At 38.6% G+C, this 22,844-nt stretch overlaps 1 protein-coding gene across 1 annotated transcript in view; it reads left to right on the top strand.

The window, feature by feature from the left end:
• The window catches only part of LOC109965076 (leucine-rich repeat-containing protein 4C-like), a 39,163-nt gene extending 25,502 nt beyond the window's left edge, over positions 1–13,661 (top strand). Inside the window, exon 2 of the mRNA XM_020608817.1 lies at positions 5,843–13,661. Coding sequence (XP_020464473.1) covers positions 5,870–7,756 — 1,887 coding nt within the window. The 5' untranslated portion in view covers positions 5,843–5,869 and the 3' untranslated portion in view covers positions 7,757–13,661. The remainder of the gene's footprint in view (positions 1–5,842) is intronic.
• The last annotated feature ends 9,183 nt before the right edge of the window (positions 13,662–22,844 follow it).

Raw genomic sequence — 22,844 nt, 5'->3', positions numbered from 1 at the left:
CTATAAAAACAATGCTTGTCCACTATTTTGCTTTTCTCACTTCTGCAATCAATTCTCAACTCAACTACAATCATCAGTCTGTAGTCCCTTGTGTCTCATCAGAAACAAACGACTGATTAAACAATGTATTTTGTGCTGATTTTCAGACCTAAAACCATAGCATATTGCCTAAATTAAAACGGTTTTTGTTCTCATGGTGGTTGTCTGTCTAAATATAATTCTAGATGGCAGTTTGACTGCTCTCAGATTTGCCTTTCTATTCATTTAATCCTGTTCCACAGACTGGAGCCTGGTTATCTAAAATCATGATGATTTTCAATCATATGATCATGCCATCTGGGAACACTGCTGCTATGAGGGGATGACAGTGGTTAAGCTCAAGTTAGAGGATCAACTGCACCACCTCTTGTCTCATAGCTCATGATGAAGAGCCCTAGATTACAGTCTGGCTGTTATTTTGTTGGTCAGAGCAAACACAGACCCTTTCTTACCTCATATTCACCAGAACAATGGTAACAACATTAGTAATACATTAGCAGGAATATTTTCAGTGTGTTTTGAGCTGGGTGGGCTTTAGCTACCTGTGCACAGTATTTCTATATATACTGCAGAGTCCACATATATTGGGCTTTGAACTCGATGAGCATAAACCCTATACAAGGTATATAACCCAATGTTTTTTTCTATTAACCTTACATGAAATCAATGTGTAAAATGAAAGGGGTTGTTTGATATGCACAAATAATAGTATAGTCTCTATTACTTCAGTGTGGCTAAGTCAATGTCAAATCAGCTTGTTTCCATGTTTTTGTGCCCCCTAGTGTCCTAAAATCACTTAACAGAGCTTTAAAATTCAAGGAACAGATGGTACAATTTCCTGAAAACATTCAGAAAAGCCATTTATATTGTTTAATTACAAAATTCTATTGAACTTTACCAAGTTGTATATTGGATTTAAACACACTTGCTGCCATGCGTGAATAACTGTGTCAACACTTTTATTCAGCTTTAATAAATATGGAGTGTCCTTGCAGTTGTCAAGGCATCCTGTACCCTACAGCTGAGAGCAGTGTATCTCCACACAGATGAGAGAAAACACTTTAGTGTAGCCCAATAGTATGACCTTGCTTACACTTAAACACCCCCCCATCCACCCCGCACTGTGGCTCCAGGAAGTTGCATTTCAGGGATCTTGGAAGGATGCTTGTGCTACTTCCATTACTGAACCTTGAAAATACAGCCATTACTTGCCCTGTGAATGATCAGATTGAAAGCACAAAAAAGATTTTAATTACGTTTCATTCAAACCTGAAATCTCACTGGGTGATTGTTCACAAAGCCAAAGAAGTAAACACAAAAATGTAGTTTGCAGCATTCGTTTTCTGTGACCTTGACTTAATTCTATTACAGCAGCAATTTTTACCCAAAAGGTAAAAAGCTAATAAACTATATCAGCTACAGTATTAACCCCCTGGAGGAAATGACAGATATGACCGAATCACAAGCCAGTGACAATAGTAAAAAAAATATTTGTTGCATAACACCATCCCAAGAGAATGACAAACGTTCAAGAAAATGCATTTCATTTTTGCTGTTCTGAAACTCATCTGGTCAACAATAGGACCATCACTTCTGTTTTTATTAAAAGAATAAAGTAACAGCCTGTAAGATTTAGCTCCTTAACACCAGCAGTCTTGAGTACTGAAGCTAAGGTGGGGAACTGCCTTTCAGGTGGTGCGGAACTGAAGAGTGAAGCGTTCTCAGTCTGAGATGCCAGAGTGAGACATCAACAGTAGTTACCGCTACTTATCATGACCCCCACTCTAACATTTTGAACAACAGCATTTTAGGGTTGCAAATTATTATTTTCATTATTATTTAATATATTAATAATATGCTTGATTAATCAATAAATCAGTTTTTTCTAGAAAATGTTGGAAAGCAGTGAAAATTACCCATCAGAATTTTCCAGAGCTCGATATGCTGTAAAAAAAAATCAAAAATTCTATTTATTTGTGAACTGTGAAGTTCTACAGATAGAGTGGCACTTGGAGATGGATTAACACACCTTGGTTTTGGTCTGTTCCTGGTACAATACTTGTTGACCATAAGAAAAATGAACAATACCGCCAACACTTATTGTTTAACATACAGTACTATCTTATGTTGTTTGGGAGGTGGCTAAGCTTTTTATACACTGTACAATCTATAGGCTAATATTTTAATTAGCACTGAAAATGTGTGCCTTAATTTCATACACTGACACAACAAACCAGTCATCTGTCTGTATCTCCTAAGCACATTGTGTGTACACAGGTCTATATGACCTTAGGTACACAGGTCAGTAAGATGCAGATGGTCTGTGGAGTTACAACATCAGCACAAACAAGGTTAAAACAAGACATGCGACAAACTTATGCAAATGTAATGAATCAGTAATGTTCTGAATTAATTAGCAAGATGATACTCAGTTCATCAGACAGTCTCCTTATTGGCCCCAGGCTTCTTTCTCCATCATGATGTGTGACTTGCCAGATTTCATTTCGCTTCATATTTTACCCACTCTATCAATTTCACATTCATTGGATCAGCTGCAAATGGCTGTGATTAGTAATTGCCTAATAAGAAATGTGACTTAATTTATTTGGCCTTTGTTTAGATTAGTTTTCTCTGCCCAAATATTACAATAAATTATGAGATGAATAAACAATGACAAACAGCTGCATGCTAATAACACCAGGTACTAACTGTGATAATACCAATATTAAAATCTTGTTGCACACATTAGATTAACATGTTTACTGCTGAATGTCACCTTTTTTTGCCAGAAAGTGGAACTGCTAATTCAGATGTTTATTTTTTTTGTCACTTGTTGGGATAAGCTTCTCATACATGAAATAAATTCCCTCTCAGAACTCTGAGGGGAAATGCTAAATATGCCAACAAGCTTAGGCACATTTTAAAATCAAAAAGGTCTACAAAGCAACTTCTTTAATGATGCAACATCTCTTGTTCTGTTTCAAATTGATGCAGTAAAAATGTTATCTTGTGCTATTTGACTTGTGTGTTGCTGTGTTAATATGTTCTTCTCATATTCATATCATGGGATTATGAATTAAAAAAAACTTGTCTGGATATGAGGTGTTACATGCTGTAGTTTCTAGATGGATTTTAGTTTCCTGGTGTATTTAGGGATGCCCAAGGGAACACATGTTGCTAGTTGGAGTGGAACGTCTTTGCTTGCAGTACACAACCCTGACAGGCTCTAATCATATGACATTGTAATGTGAGCGATCTGAAATATCCTGCTTCGTGTTGCAGACTCCTTGCTATGAGCACCCTTACTGAGACCTATGTTACCATAACACTTTTCAACAAACTCAGTTGAGCTTGGCAAATCACAGTGGAGTCAGACTTAATGCCAGTGGCCGCTGGTGCAGAAGCAGAAAAGAAAGGGGGTGTGTTTTTAGGTTGCTGGCTGGATTTTAGATGTAAGCAGCCATGCTTCCAGTTGCTCTGAATACATGTTGAGCCTGCCTAGATGAAATTAATCCATGCAGTGTTGTGTCAAAAAAGGAAGGAAGGGTATTTGATGTGTTTTCTTTTCTTCTGCAATATAGGGCCCTCCACCCCTTTATTTAATGAGGCATTATGTGTGTATGAAACAAATACAGATAAAATAATAAGGAAGGCATGTTGCCAAGGATATACTGTAATTACTTTATGTGTTGTAGACCAACATGCTTGCTGCTGAATTTACAATTTTTATTTAAGCATTCCAGCGGAACTGCAGACAGAGTTGTACTATTGACAGCTGATTATCCCTATCACTGTGTTTGTCATGTTTGACATTTTCTTCTCTGAGGTGGCAGCGCAGTGTTGTTGTAATTCAAGCCAGACAAAACAAGCTCCTGCCAGTGGGAGGCCTCATTCGATCTGATTCCCCAGCAGAGGGACGTCTATCAACAGTCTCTCTACACCACGGCTGGTGTGGCAGTCTGTCTGGTGCAAACACCAAGTCACACATAGAGCCATTTCTACTGATTAATTCAACAAGCCTCTCATCCTCACCAGAGAACATTTCCGTCCGAGTTAACAATTTTTACAGTTTAGAAAACACCTGTCATAATATTCTTTCTTCTTGCTTGTGGGTTGATGGAAAGAGATAATTAACGGATAACTTGAGTTGGAAGGAGACTAGGAGAATACTTAAATCTAAGGGCCCAGTAGGCAAGGTTAATGTTCTTTGCAATACGCAAAAGTGCTTTGCTCTTGGCAAAGGCATTAACTGCACTGAAGAATGGTGTCTGCATTATTTAGCACAGCTTCACAAAGTACTATCACATTTTATAATTTTACACCATATGTGATGTTTGGTATACAGTATGTAATGATTTACATGCAGGTTACCATCTTAATGAGAAGAAGCTAATAAGAGATGATAGCAACGCGTTAACGCTGCCATGTGGAAGACGGAGGTATGGATTGTACAGTACAGTACACACTGAGCACACTCTGGCATTTTCCTTGACACTTTGTGTGGTCAGGCTAATCTAATCTATGATAACACAGTAACAAGTTTCTTGTTAGTCACTTGATTTGCATGGTCATGAATTCTGCTATAGTTATGGACGACCATACTTTAGAATCATGACATTTGTCGGGGATTTTGATGTGACAATAAATTGGATTGTAATAAAACGTAAACAGCATTTCAATACTGCTTTGACTAGGAAAAGCATTAATCATGAATCAGTGAAAAATGCTGCTTTTTAAAGCCCAGGAAAGGAATCACATAAAATATTTGAAAGGCAACAAACAGGCTATATAATATGCCAGTAAAGTGCTGAAATAGTGAAAAATAACCCTCAGTGTTCCCTCACTGGATAACATTTATCACTAACATTGTTAATGTAGTGTTGTGTTTTATATCAGCATATGAGCCATAGCTCAGATTCAGGCGAGCATAGTGGGATTTTCTCTGTCTTCCAGTGTATGTGTTTCACACCTTGCACTTGCTTTGTGCATTGATTTTTTTGCATGGACAGACATTCTGTACAAAAATCTCATTAGCCTTGGGACAGTATTTGTGGCAGTGCAGGGAATCATTCATAGAACATAATGCTTTGGTGTCAGTGACAGTGCCCAGAAACATCAACAGATAGCACTGTTACCATTAACATGTTCATGACTAAGACTTTGTGTATTTAAAAATTCTAGACTGTGGATTTCAATGAGTAAGGGGCTTACAAGAAATTCACAGATTCTGCTGAAATGGGAGGCAGATGCTAAGTTCTCACTTTTCATTTTCTGTTTTCAGTTTTTATGAAATCTGAAAATCTGGGACAATCCGTGGTTAGCGGGCTAACAAAAAGTGTGCTATATTCCACAGATGAACAATACTAACAATAACTGAAGCTGCTAAGTCATCTTGCTCTTGTTCATTTGTTATTCTGGCTCATTGTAATGTACAATATATGCAGGTCAGGGCTACAAGTAATGATTATGTTTATTATCAGTGAATCTGCTGTAAGTTTTGCGATTAATTGTTTTGTCTATATTATGACAATAAAAATATAACTTTCCCATAATTCCAATTTACATGTAAAAAATAATTTATCTGACCACCAGTCCAAAACCCAGGGCTATTTGATTTACAATCATATAAAACATGTAAAAGCAGGAATCGTTCACATCTGAGAAGCAGATGTTAACAGATGTTTTTGTTCTGTTAATTTTCTGTCAACCAATGATACCTAAACTCACTACAGAAACATTAACAGTGTATTCATGTCTACCTTATGTGGTTACTCATTTTTTTTCCTTTTTATTCTTGTTGCAGAGAACCAAAACAGTAGATGAACTATGAATGCTGAACACAATGATCTCCTCCCTCCAGTGCCAGACAATGAGAGGTCGTAGGCTAAAGGGGGCGCTGTCCAACCCCCTCTTTGTGCTGCTTTTGGCTCTTCAGATCCTGGTCGTTGCTGGGCTGGTACGTGCTCAGACCTGTCCTTCTGTCTGCTCATGCAGTAACCAGTTCAGCAAAGTCATATGCACCCGCCGTAGTCTACGGGATGTCCCAGATGGCATTTCCACCAACACTCGCTACTTGAACCTCCAGGACAACCTCATCCAGGTCATCAAGGTGGACAGTTTTAAACATCTGCGGCATCTGGAGATCCTGCAGCTGAGCAAGAACCACATACGTAGTATTGAAATTGGCGCCTTTAATGGGCTGGCTAGTCTCAACACCTTGGAGCTCTTTGATAATCGACTCACGACAATCCCCAATGGAGCATTTGAGTACTTGTCCAAGCTGAAAGAATTATGGCTACGAAACAACCCCATAGAAAGTATACCATCTTATGCCTTCAACCGGGTCCCCTCACTTCGAAGGCTGGATCTAGGTGAGCTTAAACGTCTCTCCTACATTTCTGATGGAGCCTTCAAGGACTTGAGCAACCTGCGTTACCTGAACCTGGGAATGTGTAACCTCAAGGAGATCCCCAACATTTTACCTTTGGTCAGGCTTGAAGAGCTGGAAATGTCAGGAAACCAACTCTCTGTTATCAAGCCTAGTTCATTTACAGGACTAGTGAACCTCCAGAAGCTGTGGATGATGCATGCCCAGATCCAAACTATTGAGAGGAATTCCTTCGATGACCTTCAGTCACTCGTGGAGCTCAATCTGGCTCACAACAACCTTACTTTTCTACCACATGACCTCTTCACACCATTACATCGCCTGGAAAGGGTCCACCTCCATCACAACCCTTGGAACTGCAACTGTGATATTCTGTGGCTCAGCTGGTGGCTGAAGGAGACAGTACCTGCCAACACCAGCTGCTGCGCCCGTTGCCATAGTCCAGCAATCTTTAAAGGTCGCTACATTGGAGAATTGGACCACAGCTACTTCCAGTGTGATGTTCCTGTCATTGTGGACCCACCCAGTGATTTGAATGTGACCGAAGGCATGGGTGCAGAGCTTAAATGTCGTACAAACTCACTGACATCCATCAGCTGGCTTACACCAAATGGCTCGTTGGTGACACATGGTGCTTATAAGGTGCGTCTGTCTGTACTCAATGATGGCACACTGAACTTCATTAGCGTCACACTGCAGGACACTGGGACTTACACCTGTATGGTTAGTAACACAGCAGGCAACATTTCTGCCTCTGCTGTGCTTAATGTCACTTCTGTGGAAAACAGCGGGGTGACCTATTTTACCACTGTCACCGTGGAGACCACTGAGAGCATGAGCCAAACGCCACTTCCCCCATTTGGCTGGGTGTCATCCTCAACAACAAAAAGTACTCCTGTTTCAACTAGGACCACAGAGCGGACTTACACCATTCCAGTTCTTGATCTGGATGGAGAGGGGGCTCTCAATGGCTTGGATGAGGTGATGAAAACCACCAAGATTATTATTGGCTGCTTTGTGGCCATCACGCTTATGGCCGCTGTTCTGCTGGTTATCTTTTACAAGATGAGGAAGCAGCATAACCAGCAGGATCCCGATGGCCCTGCCTCCTCCATGGAGGTCATTACGGTTGAAGAAGAGCTTGCAGGTGTCGCTGCCATGGAGAGACACCTATCGCTGCCCCCTCTGGAGCACTACAACCACTATAACACCTATAAGAGCACTTACCACCACACTCCTATGCTCAGTACCATACACAGCTCAGCCACACAGGAACCTTTACTGATTCAAGCTTGCTCAAAAGACAATGTACAAGAGACTCAAATCTGATCCTGAATTTGAATAAATGTCCAGTATCAGCAGTTTCATACTTGGAGTACAATGGACCAAAATGTGACATTAAAAATAAATAAATAATTAAATAAATAAAAATCTAAATGACACAGACTTCACAAAGTTTGTGTTGATAATAGTGATAAATCAGCATTTGGCAAAGGGAGGACATATGATACTTTAACAAGTGTCTTTATAAAAACAAAGATTATTTATTAAAAGTATGTCTAGTGGCTAAATAAACAAAACAATTTGTGATAGCTTTTAGCTCTTTTTGTTTCTCTCTATCTCTCTGTGTGTGTAATACTGCATAAGGGAAAGAATGATTTACTAAAAGCGAATATGGGATCTGTCTAACGTGTCATGTGTAACCTCTTTAAAAATTGCCCTTACACTAAAATGACTGCAGTGCCATTCATTTAGTACTTTGATTTTACCATGGTAATATTATATTTTGCAGAAGGACATTGTTTTTGTATTTATAAACATATATTTGCTAATTGTCCAGCTATCTTGTCCAATTTGGCTGAGGTTTATGTGGGACAAAACATAAAATTGATTTATTTTCATTGCCATCATATTCGAGCTGTCACTCAACATTAAACAAGATCCTTTAATGACACAGCTCTGGATAATATCGCAGTGAAGCCAGCATGCCTGAGGAGCAAAGCAGCCAAATGAGGAAATGTGCATTTCCCCTGTGGCTAACTAAAACCATACGTCTTTCACTTTAATTAAGATTACACTTCCGCTCCTGCTCCTCCTCCTACCTTTTCTTTACTCTCAGTTTACTACTTCTTTCCTTTGACTCTTTCTTCTACCATCTCTAAATTCTCTTACCTCCCTACTCTCTCTCTGCTTTATCCCCAAACTCTTTTCATCTGTGTTCTCTTGCTTCTTTAATTGTCTCTCTGTCACTAAGCTCAGGCACGTTCCTCAGCCCCTCGCCATGTCTCATTTGTCTCATTCTATCTGCTGGCATGTGCCACACGACAGCAGAATATTGCTTGGGGAAAATAAAGGGGAGCATAAGGCTGTGGTCTGTAGCCTAACTGTTAACCCAGTAATGATCTACGTCCACTTAGTGTGGCGTTACCTTGCCATCATCCTGGGGTCACAGGAGCTCGGGCGCTGATAGTCCATCTGTTAGTACAGATAAAGAGGCAAATGAGGATGCTTGGTAATGTACTGTGACCCTGTCAGGCTAACACAGATGGGGCTAGCATAGTCAGTGAAGCAGTTAGGAACCAACAAAATAAGGGTAGATAGGTTATAGCTCATTAATCTGTATCAGCAGTTCATTTGCAGACTAACAGAGAGAGGAAAACTGATAACAAAACAGTATGAGACTTTTTCACTCTCCCTGTGCCTAACATCTAACAGGGGGTAGAGGCCTTTGATATTGAAGCGACCCCTGCTCAGTCTCATTTTTGTCAGAGAAAAACACATGCACTTTGATGTTGCATCATTTATAGACCATCAAAACCTTGTCTCTCCTGTTGTCTGGCTGCAATTCACTTTTTCATTTAGTCTTTAAAAGAGAAGGCTTAAGGAAGGGGGAGGCAGGGATTAAAAGTAAAGAACAGTGGGTGGGTTAGGGGGAACCAGACCCCTAACAGTCATGAGGGGTTTTCAAACAAAGATATTGCACATACGAAGGAAGAGGAGTGAAAAAGTAGATAAGGAAAAAAGGAGGCAAAACTAGCCATCAGACTGTCGCCATGGAAACAGTGACCTTGTGCAGGAAGTAAGAAGAGGTAGATATGGTTTTTGCTTTGGTCTCTGTGCAACAAGTATATTTTAATTCTCCACTGGCGATCTCGCAAATCCAAATGATTGTGGACAAAACTGGCATAAAGGAATATTTACATACAAGTTTGATCGGCTTTAACCCACACACGGTGTAGTCTTTGCAAAGCAGTGCGTTATTTCAGTTATTTAAATGAAATAAAGCACCCCATGATCTGAAAAGCTGAACAATTTAACTGCCCAGCAGCTCTTCTAACCTGATTTTCATCTCTGTAAACACAGCTGTCATAACTTACAGTATGAGCGTTATAAAGCACTATCACTCACAAAACCAAACACTTCTGATCAGTCAGTCAGTCACCTAGTTTTAAAATTTCATTTTCTACAATAATGGGGGAATGGTGAACAAAGATAGTGGAAGCTAATTGTACATTTAAAGACCTGTCACGTCTGTCGAGGTAGAGACAGATGATCCTGTAGATGGAGAAAGAACTATTGAAGCTGAACCACATTTCCCGTCAGCCTTTCACTGAGTGTTATGAATGGCATGTACTGTCAATGTAATGTCAGTGAGTGAACCATTCTTTCCCTTTCCAATGTTTTCGTTTTTTGATGCTCAGTTCCTTTTCAATGCTTTTGATGGCTTAAAGATTCAATGTTGATGCAGTGAAAAAAAAGGTTGAGATTTTTTTTTTTTTTTTTATATACATATATTTGGGAATGAGGCTGGTGAGTTTTTCAGAATGACTGGAATATGTCTGTATTGGTATTTGCTTACGCAGGATGGCTTTATGTTCAGAATTATTTGAATGCCAGAAAGAAATTAAATCTGAAGTGCAGAATGTTGGACTACAAATACCAGCAGAGGGAAAATGACTTTTGCGTAAAACCCTAAGCCAAGGTGATCAAATTCTTGTGTGTTATTCTGCCAACTGTCTATGTATAGGGAGAGTTACTGTACGTGGGAACATTCTCTCTCATTTTTGGAGAGAATAGTCATCAAATGGTTACATTTCTACAAAAATATTTTCAAAAATCTATTGCAAAAAAAAACAACTTCAGATCATAATTTTACATGTGCTTCAATTGTTTAAAAAAACAGACAAAAAAGCAAAATAAAAACTAGAAAGGAAAAAAAACAAGACTGCTTGTAAGGAGTTCAATTAATTTCTCTGAGGATGATGTTCAGCTATTGATACCTGAGACTGTAGTTCATACTGTACATGAATACAAATAAAAATGGCAATTCTTTTTTCCAACAGATTTCATGTAATGTATTCGAAGAGATGTCACCATTTTGTCGTCTTTGTCCCATGAGCACATGAACATGTGAACAAATGAAACAAAACAAAACAAAAAATGACTGAGCAGCCCCCAGAACGCTGAAAGAAGAAGAATGTGCTCTAAAGAAATGTACTATTTTATGAGGTCAGAGGAAGGAAGTGGATCTCTTTGAGAGGAAAAGGAAATGATCTTTCTGTGAAGTTGGATTCTTTTATCTATTTTCAATCACTCCATCTGTCTGACAAATATTTGATTCATGCGAGCAAATATGAGATTTTGATTAACCAGTAGCACAATAGGCTATTCCTGCTCCCTCTGCTGACTCAATATGATCAACAAAGGATCTCACAGAACCCTGGAGAACATTGTCACAGAAAGAAAAAATACATTTATTAAGTTTAATAGTCGACACAACCCTGAATCTGAAACTCCATCAAAACAATAATGATTTGAGTTTTTAAAAAAATGTTAAATGACATCAATTTGGGGAAGAGACTGCTTTTCACTATGACCAAAGTCACAATTGCCTTTTGGATTGTTCCATTTCATTCACAGAGTACTTGATGGCAGCCTGGCAAAATGTTATGAGGAAACTGGCACAGGCTTCATTCTTTCAGACACTTATCAGTATGTATGGTCAGTCTCGAATGCTAGAAGGTCTGTTTCAACAAAGGGATCATTAATTAATTTGTTAACTGATCAATTTATCCAGAATGTGACACCCTCAGTCTTAATGAAATTATGTCGGAGCCAATTCAAAAACTGAAGAGTAATCTCATTAATTTCCAGGCTGTTATAGTTTTATACTGTACGTGAAAGATGGACGTATTTCCACAAGCAGTAATTCAGATGTTCATTTATTTTCTGTGGGGCTGATGTAGGATTAGAATTAGATGTGAACATTATTTAGCTTGTCTTTATTTTACAGTACACTTGATTTGATGTTATTTGACAAGGAGAGAAGAAAGGAAAAAAAGAAACAAAAACAAAAAAAGAAACAAGGACTCTGGCTGCTCTTCCATGTCTGTTATGCTGTGCATGGTGGATTCATGTGCCTTTAACGTGTCTTTCTGAAAAACTGAAACATGTTCCACGGGCAGTCACTAACCTTCAAGTCTGAGTCAAGTCTTGAGCCCCCAGTATCTGAGTCCAAGTCAAGTCAGAGTTACCAAAGAATAATTTGAGTCTAGTCCGAGTCGACGCAGCTATCTGAATCAGAGTCATCAAGGTCTGCATTAAACATAATTGACACAGCTCTCATAATTTTATATTCCAAACTTTCTAACAGTGTGTTGCTTCGCCATATTGCTTGGCAATTTAATACATAAAAATCATTTCTAGAAAGGCAGAGTGTCAGTGGAAGTCTGCCAGATACAGCACAGTGCAGGCGAACAGGTTTTAATATCAGTATCTTATGACAAATTATAATAGCCTATTACAAAACAAACAAACAAACAAACAAAAAAGTCTGAGTCTTTGAGTCCAAATTCATTCAATGCTCGAGTCCAAGTCCAAATCCTGAAAATATGGGTTTGAGTTGGACTTCAGTCAGAGTCCTGGACTTGAGTATCACATCCATATCTACTATTCATGTTCTAATAAATATAAATACAATAAAATTTATATTGCTGCACTTAATAGGATTTGAAACCTTCACCCCAATGTTCATACAAAATCTGAACAATCAAATTTCCCTGTTCATTCACATAACTTCACAATTTGACCAGTACGTTTTGTTGAGCTGCTGATATTTAAGTTGTTTGTGGCCTGTTATTTAGCTAAGACAAATGAAGTACATGAGACACTGTTGAGCAAGGCTGGGTTTTATGGATCATAACAATGTCAGCATAATTTTTAATGCGCATGTCCTAATTCTGATAGAGAATATGCCCCAGTTTTACTTTGGCTCTTTATTTAACTTTGGGGTAGGATTTACCAAACAATTAAACAATATTTTTCTCAAATGTTACCTAAAAAGGGGACAGTTTCACATGCTGTATTTGGCCAACAAACTGGCCATTTGCAAGATTGTCAGCTGTTACAAAGCAGCGGTCTCATTGGGAGGAAGCATGCCTTTTGTGCTGCACTGTTAACAAAAGAATTCCACTGCATTCATTTAGAGCCTGTTGTATAAGGCACTGTGGTGGGAGACCACTGTCAAACAGATTTGGTAGCACAACAAAAAAAAACTACTGGTGTAGTATTGTGCCCAAGTTGCTACTTAGTTCAGGTAAAGAATAAATACAAACTAGTGAGTCCAGTTTGAAGGCTTATCAAATTTTAAAATATCAACAGTCTGTACTCTTTTGAAGCAGAATTTTACAACCTTATAAAGGAAAGCATGGTAAGGTATTCTATCTGGTACTCTATGGGTTTGCAAAGGTAATACCTTGTTACACAACTTGAATATTATTTTCTGGTTAAATCTACTCAAAATATTATATTTGTTGCTACTTATTCTTAAGTAAAAATGTATTCCACAGTGACATGATACCCAAACCAGATACTTTGATTTTCATTTATTTACAAGTGCACATGTCTCCTTTAAATAAAGCTCTGTTCAGGGAGTCTAAGAGAAGACAGCTGGGTTAAACAGACCACCCGCAAGCTGTGAAACAGATGCTTTCCCTCTTGACTGCTGTTGTCTATAATCAAGAATCTAATAAGACCTGTTACACATGAATGCTGGACAGAGAGGAAGAAAGGTTGCAGACTGGTGGCACACATAGACTTAAAGGTTCAGACTAGAAAAATGCTCTAAAAGGGCAAATTCTGTACTCTGCTGGTGGCTCAGTTGCCTATGGCACAAACCATACACTGTAACTACACCATTGTAGTTATAGTCAGCCTTGGAAGTTTGGTTGTTTCTTGTATTGCCTCTCACTTTGCACAATAAAGGATTCAATGAAGTAGAACTGTTCAGCAGATTTTGTTTGAAAAAGTACTAGGGTCATGATCTGCTCCCGATAAGACTTTATTTTCCAGATATGCTTCAGTGCTTTCTATGGTGATGCATGCATCCTTTGTTATGAGAGAAATGCAGCATTACTGACCCTTCACTGTGATTATACAATCCAAAAAAACACATTTAAATATGCATTATAAAAATCTGATCAACTTTGCTCCCAAAGTGGAAGCTATATTTAGTGAAACAGTTTATGACTTACTTTTAGCAATAGAATTGCTGTGTGCTTCAAAAAGAACCAACTTAATCGGTATTAGTTTCTCTGGATATTATTACTAGATTATTCACAAAATATCTTGTGTCGGTAGTCAGTATCTGAAACTGCCACTATTCTATAAGCCAAGGTCTAAAATTGTGTTCCAGGTGATAATTGTCCGTCTTAGATTGATAGCTCAGAGCTTTGTTTTATGATTTTATGGAGAAGAGGAATACATTTATGCAAGACAGCAGAAAGACAGCAAAAATTCATATTTATGAACATAAATATTCTATCAGGAATCATGATGAGAAGTCTTCTATGGCCAGGCATTTTAGTGCCTTTGGACATGCAGCCACTGACTTTTGTTTTATGTGCATTGAGGCTGTTCATCTTCCTTGGCATGGAGGCAACTGAGAAAAAGTGTACTACAAAAAGGGATGTTTCTAGATTAATTATTTGGACACTTTAATGCCCTTTAATGCCGTTTGGTCTGAACAAGGAATTCAATTTGTACTGTTGCTCTTGATTGTGTCATTTAGTTCACTTGTGCTCAGGTGCAGTATTATTGCTGTCTTGCACACTGAGGAAGGGCATCTGCCTGAGACAGCCATGGGGCAGCTGTGATTCAGGAGGTAGAGTGGTGATCCCCCAACTGGAAGGTCAATTCCTGTTCTCCGCTGTCTACATGTTGAAGTGTCCCTGGGCAAGACACTCAACACCAAGCTGCTCCTGATGGCCAGAGCAGTGCCTTGCAAGGACAACGCTGCCATGTGTGTCTGTGTGTGTGTGAGAGTGAGTTGGTGCTGCAGATGGCTGGCTTGGTTCTGTACCAGAGACAAATTCCTTGTGTGTGTGTAACATTCTTGATTATCATTATCATACAGTGAAAGAATAAATAGTCATAGATTGGAGTGCTGTTATTACTCTACAGTTTATTTACTTATTGATTGAGGATTCAGCACCCACATATTTAAACAGCATTTAACTTGGTTTTTCATGATTGTACATTGTGAGGACCAGCTTGTGTTTTATACCACAAGAGTGAGGACATTTTGGGAAAGTAAGAACATTTTGGTTAGTCTTCTTTCTCACACACCTTCAGAGGCCTGTCTGAGAGTTATGGCTTGCTTGTTCAGGATTACAGGTAGAATTAGCTGCAGGGTGGGGTTGGGGTTTGGCTTTTGGTTCTGATGGTTAAGGATAAGGTAAAAAAAAAAAAAGATATTGCATTATTGTGTATGAGCCATCCATCCATTATCTATACCACTTATTCCTGAGTAGGGTCACAGGGGGCTGGAGCCAGTCCCAGCTGACATTGGGCAAAAGGCGGGGTACACCCTGGACAGGTCGTCGGTCTATCACAGGGCTGACACTTAGAGAAAGACGACCACATACTCACTCCTACAAACAATTTAGAGTTGCCAGTCAACCTAAGCCACATGTCTCTGGACTGTGGGAGTATGCCAGAGTACCCGGAGAGAACCCACACAGGCACAGGGTGAACATGCAAACTTCACACAGACCCTGGGCCCTGTATACATATCATTGAATGTATAAATGTGTGTGTGTGTGTGTGTGTGTGTTCTTGTACTTTTTTTGTGCTACAGAGCAAGGACATTTTTAAAAAGTGAGGACATTTTGCCAGTACTCACTTTCTGAAACACATCTTTGAGGATTAAGACTTGGTTTTAGGGTTCAGGTTAGAATTTGGTTTAGGTTGGTGTTAGGTTAGGGGTTATGGTTAGGCATTTAGTTCCAATGGTTAAGGCTAGGATAAGGGGCTAGGGAATGCATTATGTCAATGAATGTCTTCACAAAGACAGAAAAAGTGTGTGTGTGTGTGTGTGTGTGTGTGTGTGTGAGAAAGAGAGAGAGAGAGAGAGAGAGAGATTGAGAAGGACCAGATACTTTTCATTTGAATAATATGCTAGTTAATGGTTAATTTATTACAACATCAAAGAAAAGCAAATTGCTGGAAAGAAAGATTAAAAGATAAGAGCATTTCAAACTTTAAAGACTTATGTCAGAGCAGAAATTCTGAGTTGTACACTTTTTATGCCTCATTTCTTAGTTCCCTTCAGTTAAAGCTAAACAGGGTCTATTACAGATACTGCTGAGTTTCTAAAACAACCTAAGAGACCTCAGTATTAGAGCATAGAGTATATGGCCTGTAATAGCAGATCAACTGTGACATGTCACTATGGAACAGCAATTATGAGGTAAAAGAAATGGCCACATATTGGTTGGACAGCATCCAGCCAAGTGTTAACTTCCACCTACTGTGCGACAACTGGTGCTGCAACAAATGAACTTAAAGTAGATTTGAGCAAAGCGGCAGCAGTGGTAGCAGCAGCAGCAGCAGCAGAGGCACATAGTTGCTGCCTGACACTGATACTCACTCAACATGCCTGTTCAACTCATGTGGGCTGCAAATCTAAAATACAGTATGTGTTGCAGCTCCAGGAATGAGCTGAAAGAATGAAAGTGTAAAAACAACAAGCTGATGCCAGCCAATGTTGCCCTTTGGGGTAGAAAAGACATCTGCGTTCCATGATCTGTTCTAGTGTTGTATGGCTGCTACTACAGAAACCACTAGCAGGCCAAATCTGACAAGCTGAATATCATCTGATAAAAAATATCTTTTTTTAAGACTTTTCTAGCAATAAGCTAGAAAGGAAGGAAGAGGAGAAAGTATACAATATTTACAGATTTCTATTTCAATAGTTCATGTTAGAAATACTGTGTTATATTTGTTTAACCTCACATCACTTCATCTTCATTTGTTATTCAAATTTTTTAAGTATCTTAGTTTCTTCTATACATAGCTTTCAATTTGACACTACGCTATTCACTGGCTAGTCGCCTTTAAGTGCAAACCAACAAAACAAATGATGCATAATGTTAAATGGTCTAATGAGCAGACTACTGTCTAATGAGCAGATATCTGTACTTTACTTGAGTGTTTTTATTTTGTGCTACTTCATACTTTGACTTAATTACATTTTACAGGAAAATTATATACTTTATTGCACAAAATTTATTTGATAAGTTTAGTTACAAGTTACTTTCCAGAACCAGATTAATACAAAATGTTTCATTTTTATACCTTGTACTTTTACTTAATTAGCATTTTGAATGCAGGACATGTAGCAGGGTATTTTTATACTGTGCTATTGCTACTTTTACTTAAGTAAAGTTAAGTAAAATCTGATTAGAAATAGGATGGACCTCGGACATCCAGAAGGGACTCAGAGTAAAACTGAAATAAATGCTATTACATATTGTGCTGGTATACGTTAGATACATATTTATTCACTGAGTGTAGGCACACTTACATTAGTGTTTGCCTCTTCCATATTCTAACAGGTTCTCTCATGAATGGGAGTCCAGCCTCTCCATCCACATCAGTCCCTGCTGACCAAGTTGACCCAACCTCTCCCTTCACCTCATCACACTTAGGTCTCTGTAACCAAGGTAACTTGTCATTTCCATCCATTACATCTCAACTTCATTCTGGTACCGAAAGGACATCACACCTCACTGTCTACCTCAAACCATAATGACTGCTGCTGAAGAGGCCCTCAGCTGCTCATCTACTTCAATTGAGCCAATAACTGCTGCTGGGAAGACCTCCGCCTGTTTCTCTTGCCCCTGTGAATCTCTCCCATAGACTGTATAAAATATGGACACCATGACAGCTCCCAGAAGTGAAGCCACCACAACTCAATTGCTCCCTGGTGGCTGGTTGCAGTACAGGTTATAAACTCCACTTCCTCCATGTTAGTGGATGGGGGACATGAACCAAATTAGAAGCTCAAGGAATTTTCCTCAAGGTGATTTCTATGTTGTTGTTTTTTTTTGGTAGATAGTATCACATGAAAGTGTGTACAAGTGGTGAGTTTTCTGGTAAGGTTGTTTTTAATAACTTATTTGATCATGTAAAAAGGATGTATTTCAGTTGGTTTGACAGCTGCGATTGGCAGCCTGATATGTGACTCAACTATTTAGTCACTACTGAGCAGGTTCTGGTTGCAAAATGCCAAGATGGCAGCCACCGTGGCCACAAAATATGGATTCACTTTTGTATAGAAGAAGGAAATAGTGGCAAGTCTTCTATATTTATACAGTCAGTGATGTCTCTCAGTTGCTGGGTAGTCAGCCTAACATTTTTTTAATTATTAACTTAATAATTATTTGGTCAGATACTCTTATTATTTTCTATACAGTATAATGTTGTTTGCATATGTAGTTTGCATTAAAATCCAGTTCAATTCGAAAAGCAAGTCAGGGAGTCAATGTAAGGGGTAACGGAGAGGAAGGAATGGGACCTGGTTAACTGAGGTAAGGGCACGCCAAGCCAACATGAAAGAACTAGCAGTGATGAAGTCCGGCTGTTCCATCAATTCATGTCACCTTTGTCCGGGCCAACTGGATTGAAAAACCACACAGATTACAGCCAGTGGCCGACATGCACTTAAGTTTTGCACCTACGTAAAAGATATAATTCAGCTTACCAGCAGGTGGCAGTGTCTGTATTTGTCATTCAGAATGGGAAAGAAGAACTAGATTGTAGAAAATACAAGCGTAAACAAAGCAGCTCTCTTTCAGCACAGCTGCTGTTTATAGCTGCTTCTAATCAACAATATGTTTGATAAGAAGTTGCAAAAGACCCTGCCATTCTCTGCCCTTGGTCTTTAGGCTGTGGAAGAAGAAAGGAGGCCAGTGGGATGAAAAACTAGGAGTAACTGCCCTGAATGTGTAAAATAATGGATACTACAGCAACAGGCTGAAGGGGCTTTACAGAACCATTCTCTTCTTGTGCATTGACTTGCCAACAGCCAATCGGAGTGGTCTTTCTCACAGACGAGGCCTGACTGGCGCGATTCAACATGCCAAATTGGCTGAAATGCCACTGACAGGATTCGACTAGTGCCAATGTTGCAGGACACACCGGGAAGAAGAGCCCCAACAGAGTCGGCTGATGGCCCAATGGCCCTCTTGGGCTTGGTGTGTCACATGACTAAACTAACACACTGGTGGAGGATAAACTGTAACAGGAACTCACATATTGTGCAGACACGTCAAAGTGTCAAGTAGGAGCTCAAACATAAGAACGTCAAGTAGGCTATGCATTTAAGTCTCATTGTGCTGGTGTTGCATCTCTGACTTGGTTTCAGGCTGCACTGGCACAGTCATAAAATTTCTAGTTTAACATATAGAAAAAGTTGCAGAGGAAGTATTATGAGCAGATATCACCAACAACTCTAAAGGTCATTTGTCCCTACCCTCTGATATGACCCACAGTGTGTTTCCAGAATTATACAGAGATATTCCACAGATAAACTGTTAAAAATAACAGCTGAAAAATAAATAACTAATCCGTTTATATTGCAACTGTGGAATAGTAAAGGTTTGGTGACTTGATCTTGACAAAACATTTAATCCATTAATTGACAGATCAATCTGTGATAAACATAATTGGTATTTTCAGCTTTAGGCATGTATTTGGACAGATGCTTCGTACTGTGAGAGTCTTACACAGCTGGTAGAGGAGTGTGACCCCTGCCGCAGATATAGCTGCTGTGAGCCCTGATGCAACAGAAGTGTCTTATGCTAAACAGGCTGTTACCTGCCTTGGCACAGACATGGCAGAGGCAGCAATATTCTCTGCCCTTTACCTTTGCTTTGATGAGCTGGCAGCAGACTACCTGATTGTTCAGGAGTTCAAATGCCAGACTGCTGCTTTGCTCTGACACCTCTGATGTAACAACACTAATCTAGCTGCAACTATACCACCAGATCCTTGCTGTTGTTCATTATGTTGCCAACTACTCTATTAATTCAAAGGATTTCATGATTATAACGATATAACACGATCCACAGGAAACAACACAAAACTAAACAAAACTAAAAACTACAAACTAAACAAAAACAAAACTCATTTCCATAAAAAATAATGAAGTTCAAATAAAAATAAAATGCTCAATAGCTACTCAAAAAGTCATTTGGCCCTAATCACCTCTACAGGCATATACCAGGAATTTGAATCCTGGAGGGTGCTGCCCGAGAATCTCTGAACACACAAGGCACAGCTTTGTTGAGATTTAAATGGAATCTGTAAAATCTCAGTAAATCAATTCAAACTCTGACAGGCAGCTAGTGTTCCAACAGCGGTATATGCTGTTGTGATGTGCATGCTGCACAATCTACAGCTACTGTATACCACAACAGGCAGGATGTAGAACAGAGGATTACACATGTAAAGAAGATAAGATGATGTGAAACCACACTGGATGTCAAATATTATGAAGATAAAAATAATCTTTGCAGTGTTCCTGGGTTGTTCAAAAAACATTGCTGAATCAGCTTTTTAGCAGGTTTGCACATTAAATTTAAACTAGCCTGACTCATATCAAACTGCCAAACATAAGCTGTAAATGGTGCATTACAGGGCCTAGGGCCACCTAAATCTGAAAACATATAGGTATGGTGGGGCCTGACCTCAGTTTTGAATATTTAATTTTATGTATTTATTGTTATTGTTAGTTTTTTATTATTAGAGAATGTGTATTTGGGTGTATTGTAAGTACAATTATAACAGTTCATTAATAAGTTACCAGCTACACAGTTACCAGTTACACAGTGCTATAGTCCTGCACACTAATCCCTTTTCTATGACCAGTACTCAGACTTAGAGAGTAACCCATTTCTAACAATCATGTAATCACACTGCATGTCCCATTAAAAGCAATGTACCAGATTATAGTTTAAGTGTCGGTAATCATGTTACAGTTACTTTACTGGTACTAAAGTCCTTAACTGCAGTACGTATTAAAATTCAGATGAATTACTTCATGATGCAACTTAGTGTATCTGATACCATTATTCACTGACTACTGAATGTTGTCTTCATGTAAATATTAATATCCTAATGCAGCTATGAGCTGTTGCCTAGCAACAGCTGCTGTAAGTGAAAGAAGACAGACAAGTGGTGGGAGGACAGACATTGGACAGAATATTTAAAAAGTACTGGAGGAATACATGGAATATCAATAAAGTACACAGTTTTATAAAGGCATTTGCATAGAGAGATCAGTTGAGGTAAGAAAAAAGAAAGAAAGAGAATTATTATAGTTTATTCCAAAATATATTACAAACTTGACAAAAAATGCCTCTGCATTTTTGAATTTACAAAAGAGAACAAAAGTGACTTTTTTAAATAATTTATTACATAAAAAATAATATTCAAAAATTACATGAGAAATGAACATGGGCTATTTTGACCTTCTTTACAAATATGTGGAGTAGTGTGGTAAAAACTACATTATTAGCACTAGAGAGGGCACTATGGACTTTCATAAATACATAGAATATAAAGGGACACATTACAATATTGAAATGCAAATATAAAGACACATGGCCAATCTCTTACAATTTTAATGGGTTAATAAAAGAGCATTATTTGCACTTGGTTCCTGAGGTTCATGTCTAAATAGAGTAATTAAAAGTTTTTAATTAGCAAAACACATTATAATATAGAGCAATTATTATTAATTAATAAGGGTTTCACAATAAATGTCAAACATAACTATATAAAGTACAAACATTGCCTCAGATGACACCGACTGCAATAGCTCCATTAAACTTTAACTGTGCTGGTATCTGCTTTGATGTCATGTCATTCTCTGACAGCTTCATGCTTTTAAAATGTTTTGAAGCTGTCTATGTGAATGATGCGGCTCTTTTCAAGGAGGAAATTCCTCACTGGGGATATGGAATAAGGATTTGTAGTGCTGTGACTTGTTTTATAATAGCACTCTCTTTTGTGTCTTTGTATAAAGCACACACCACCTCACTTTCCATATGTTCTATATGCTTTAAATGTATGCTGACAACAAATTAAATGGAACATGCCACTCAGGATATACTGAAACCTACTACTGTAAATCCATGTGTTGATACCAAAGTAATTCCTTCACAGCCAGAGAGAGAGAAGATGAGCCAGAGTACAGAAGAGTGAGAGAAAAGGAAAGTGGGATCAGAACTCAGTGTTTACCTCCAGAACTTGGAGTAGACACTTTTCTTGTGTTAGAGGCTGGAGCCATGCCAAACTCTAACCAAAGACTTCACCACCTATTGAAAGGATTACATGCCTTGACATTTTGACATTTGAATGCAAATTACATTTCCCATTCTTTTGTAGTGGTTTTGTTTCCTGCCAAGTGCACATGCAAAGCTCAGATTCAGTGTGATCACCTTGAGAAAAACTGTACAGTAATACATTCATGGCCCTCTCCTTATATTTTGGATGAGTCTGGAAATAACATTATCATCACTTAAGCAGGTGTGTGAAGATAACAGCTGCCAGGTTTGGTGTACTTCCTTTTATTGCCATTGTGAGGTAAAATGTTTTCATTTGTCTGCAGAAACTCTGTAGTGGAAAGGTCACAGGCCAAAGAACAAGAGATGATTTTTTATGCAGATAGTAAGTTGTCTATAATAAAGCCATTTAGATTTTGGCTCATACTCCTGACAAACAAACAGTAGTTTCTCTTATTTTGAACATTTTCAAAATGTGGTCTACATTCTGAAAAATTTGGCATCTATTGAATTTGACCAGAGAAAGTAATCAATATGTCTATATGGCAGGCTAATTTCATCATTTGTTGCAAGATTCTTGTGGGATTGGTCCCTGTGGTGGTCCCAAGGGGCGGACGGGAGGCCACGGCCACCACCTGAAAATTACTGGCCACCCCACTGGCTCGTCTCAACTGACAAGTCTCAATTCTTTGCAATTCAAGCCCTTAAAAATCTTTACACATTTAAGATCTGAACACAATTGAGCTGAATTTTGAAAAGAGCATTCCCAAGGCAGAAAATTATTTTTG

Source organism: Monopterus albus, unplaced genomic scaffold, assembly GCF_001952655.1.
Source record: "Monopterus albus unplaced genomic scaffold, M_albus_1.0 scaffold95.1, whole genome shotgun sequence".
In the NCBI taxonomy this organism is placed as follows: domain Eukaryota; kingdom Metazoa; phylum Chordata; class Actinopteri; order Synbranchiformes; family Synbranchidae; genus Monopterus; species Monopterus albus.
Note: the sequence above shows the minus strand (reverse complement) of the source record. Positions and strands in the feature narration are given on the sequence as shown.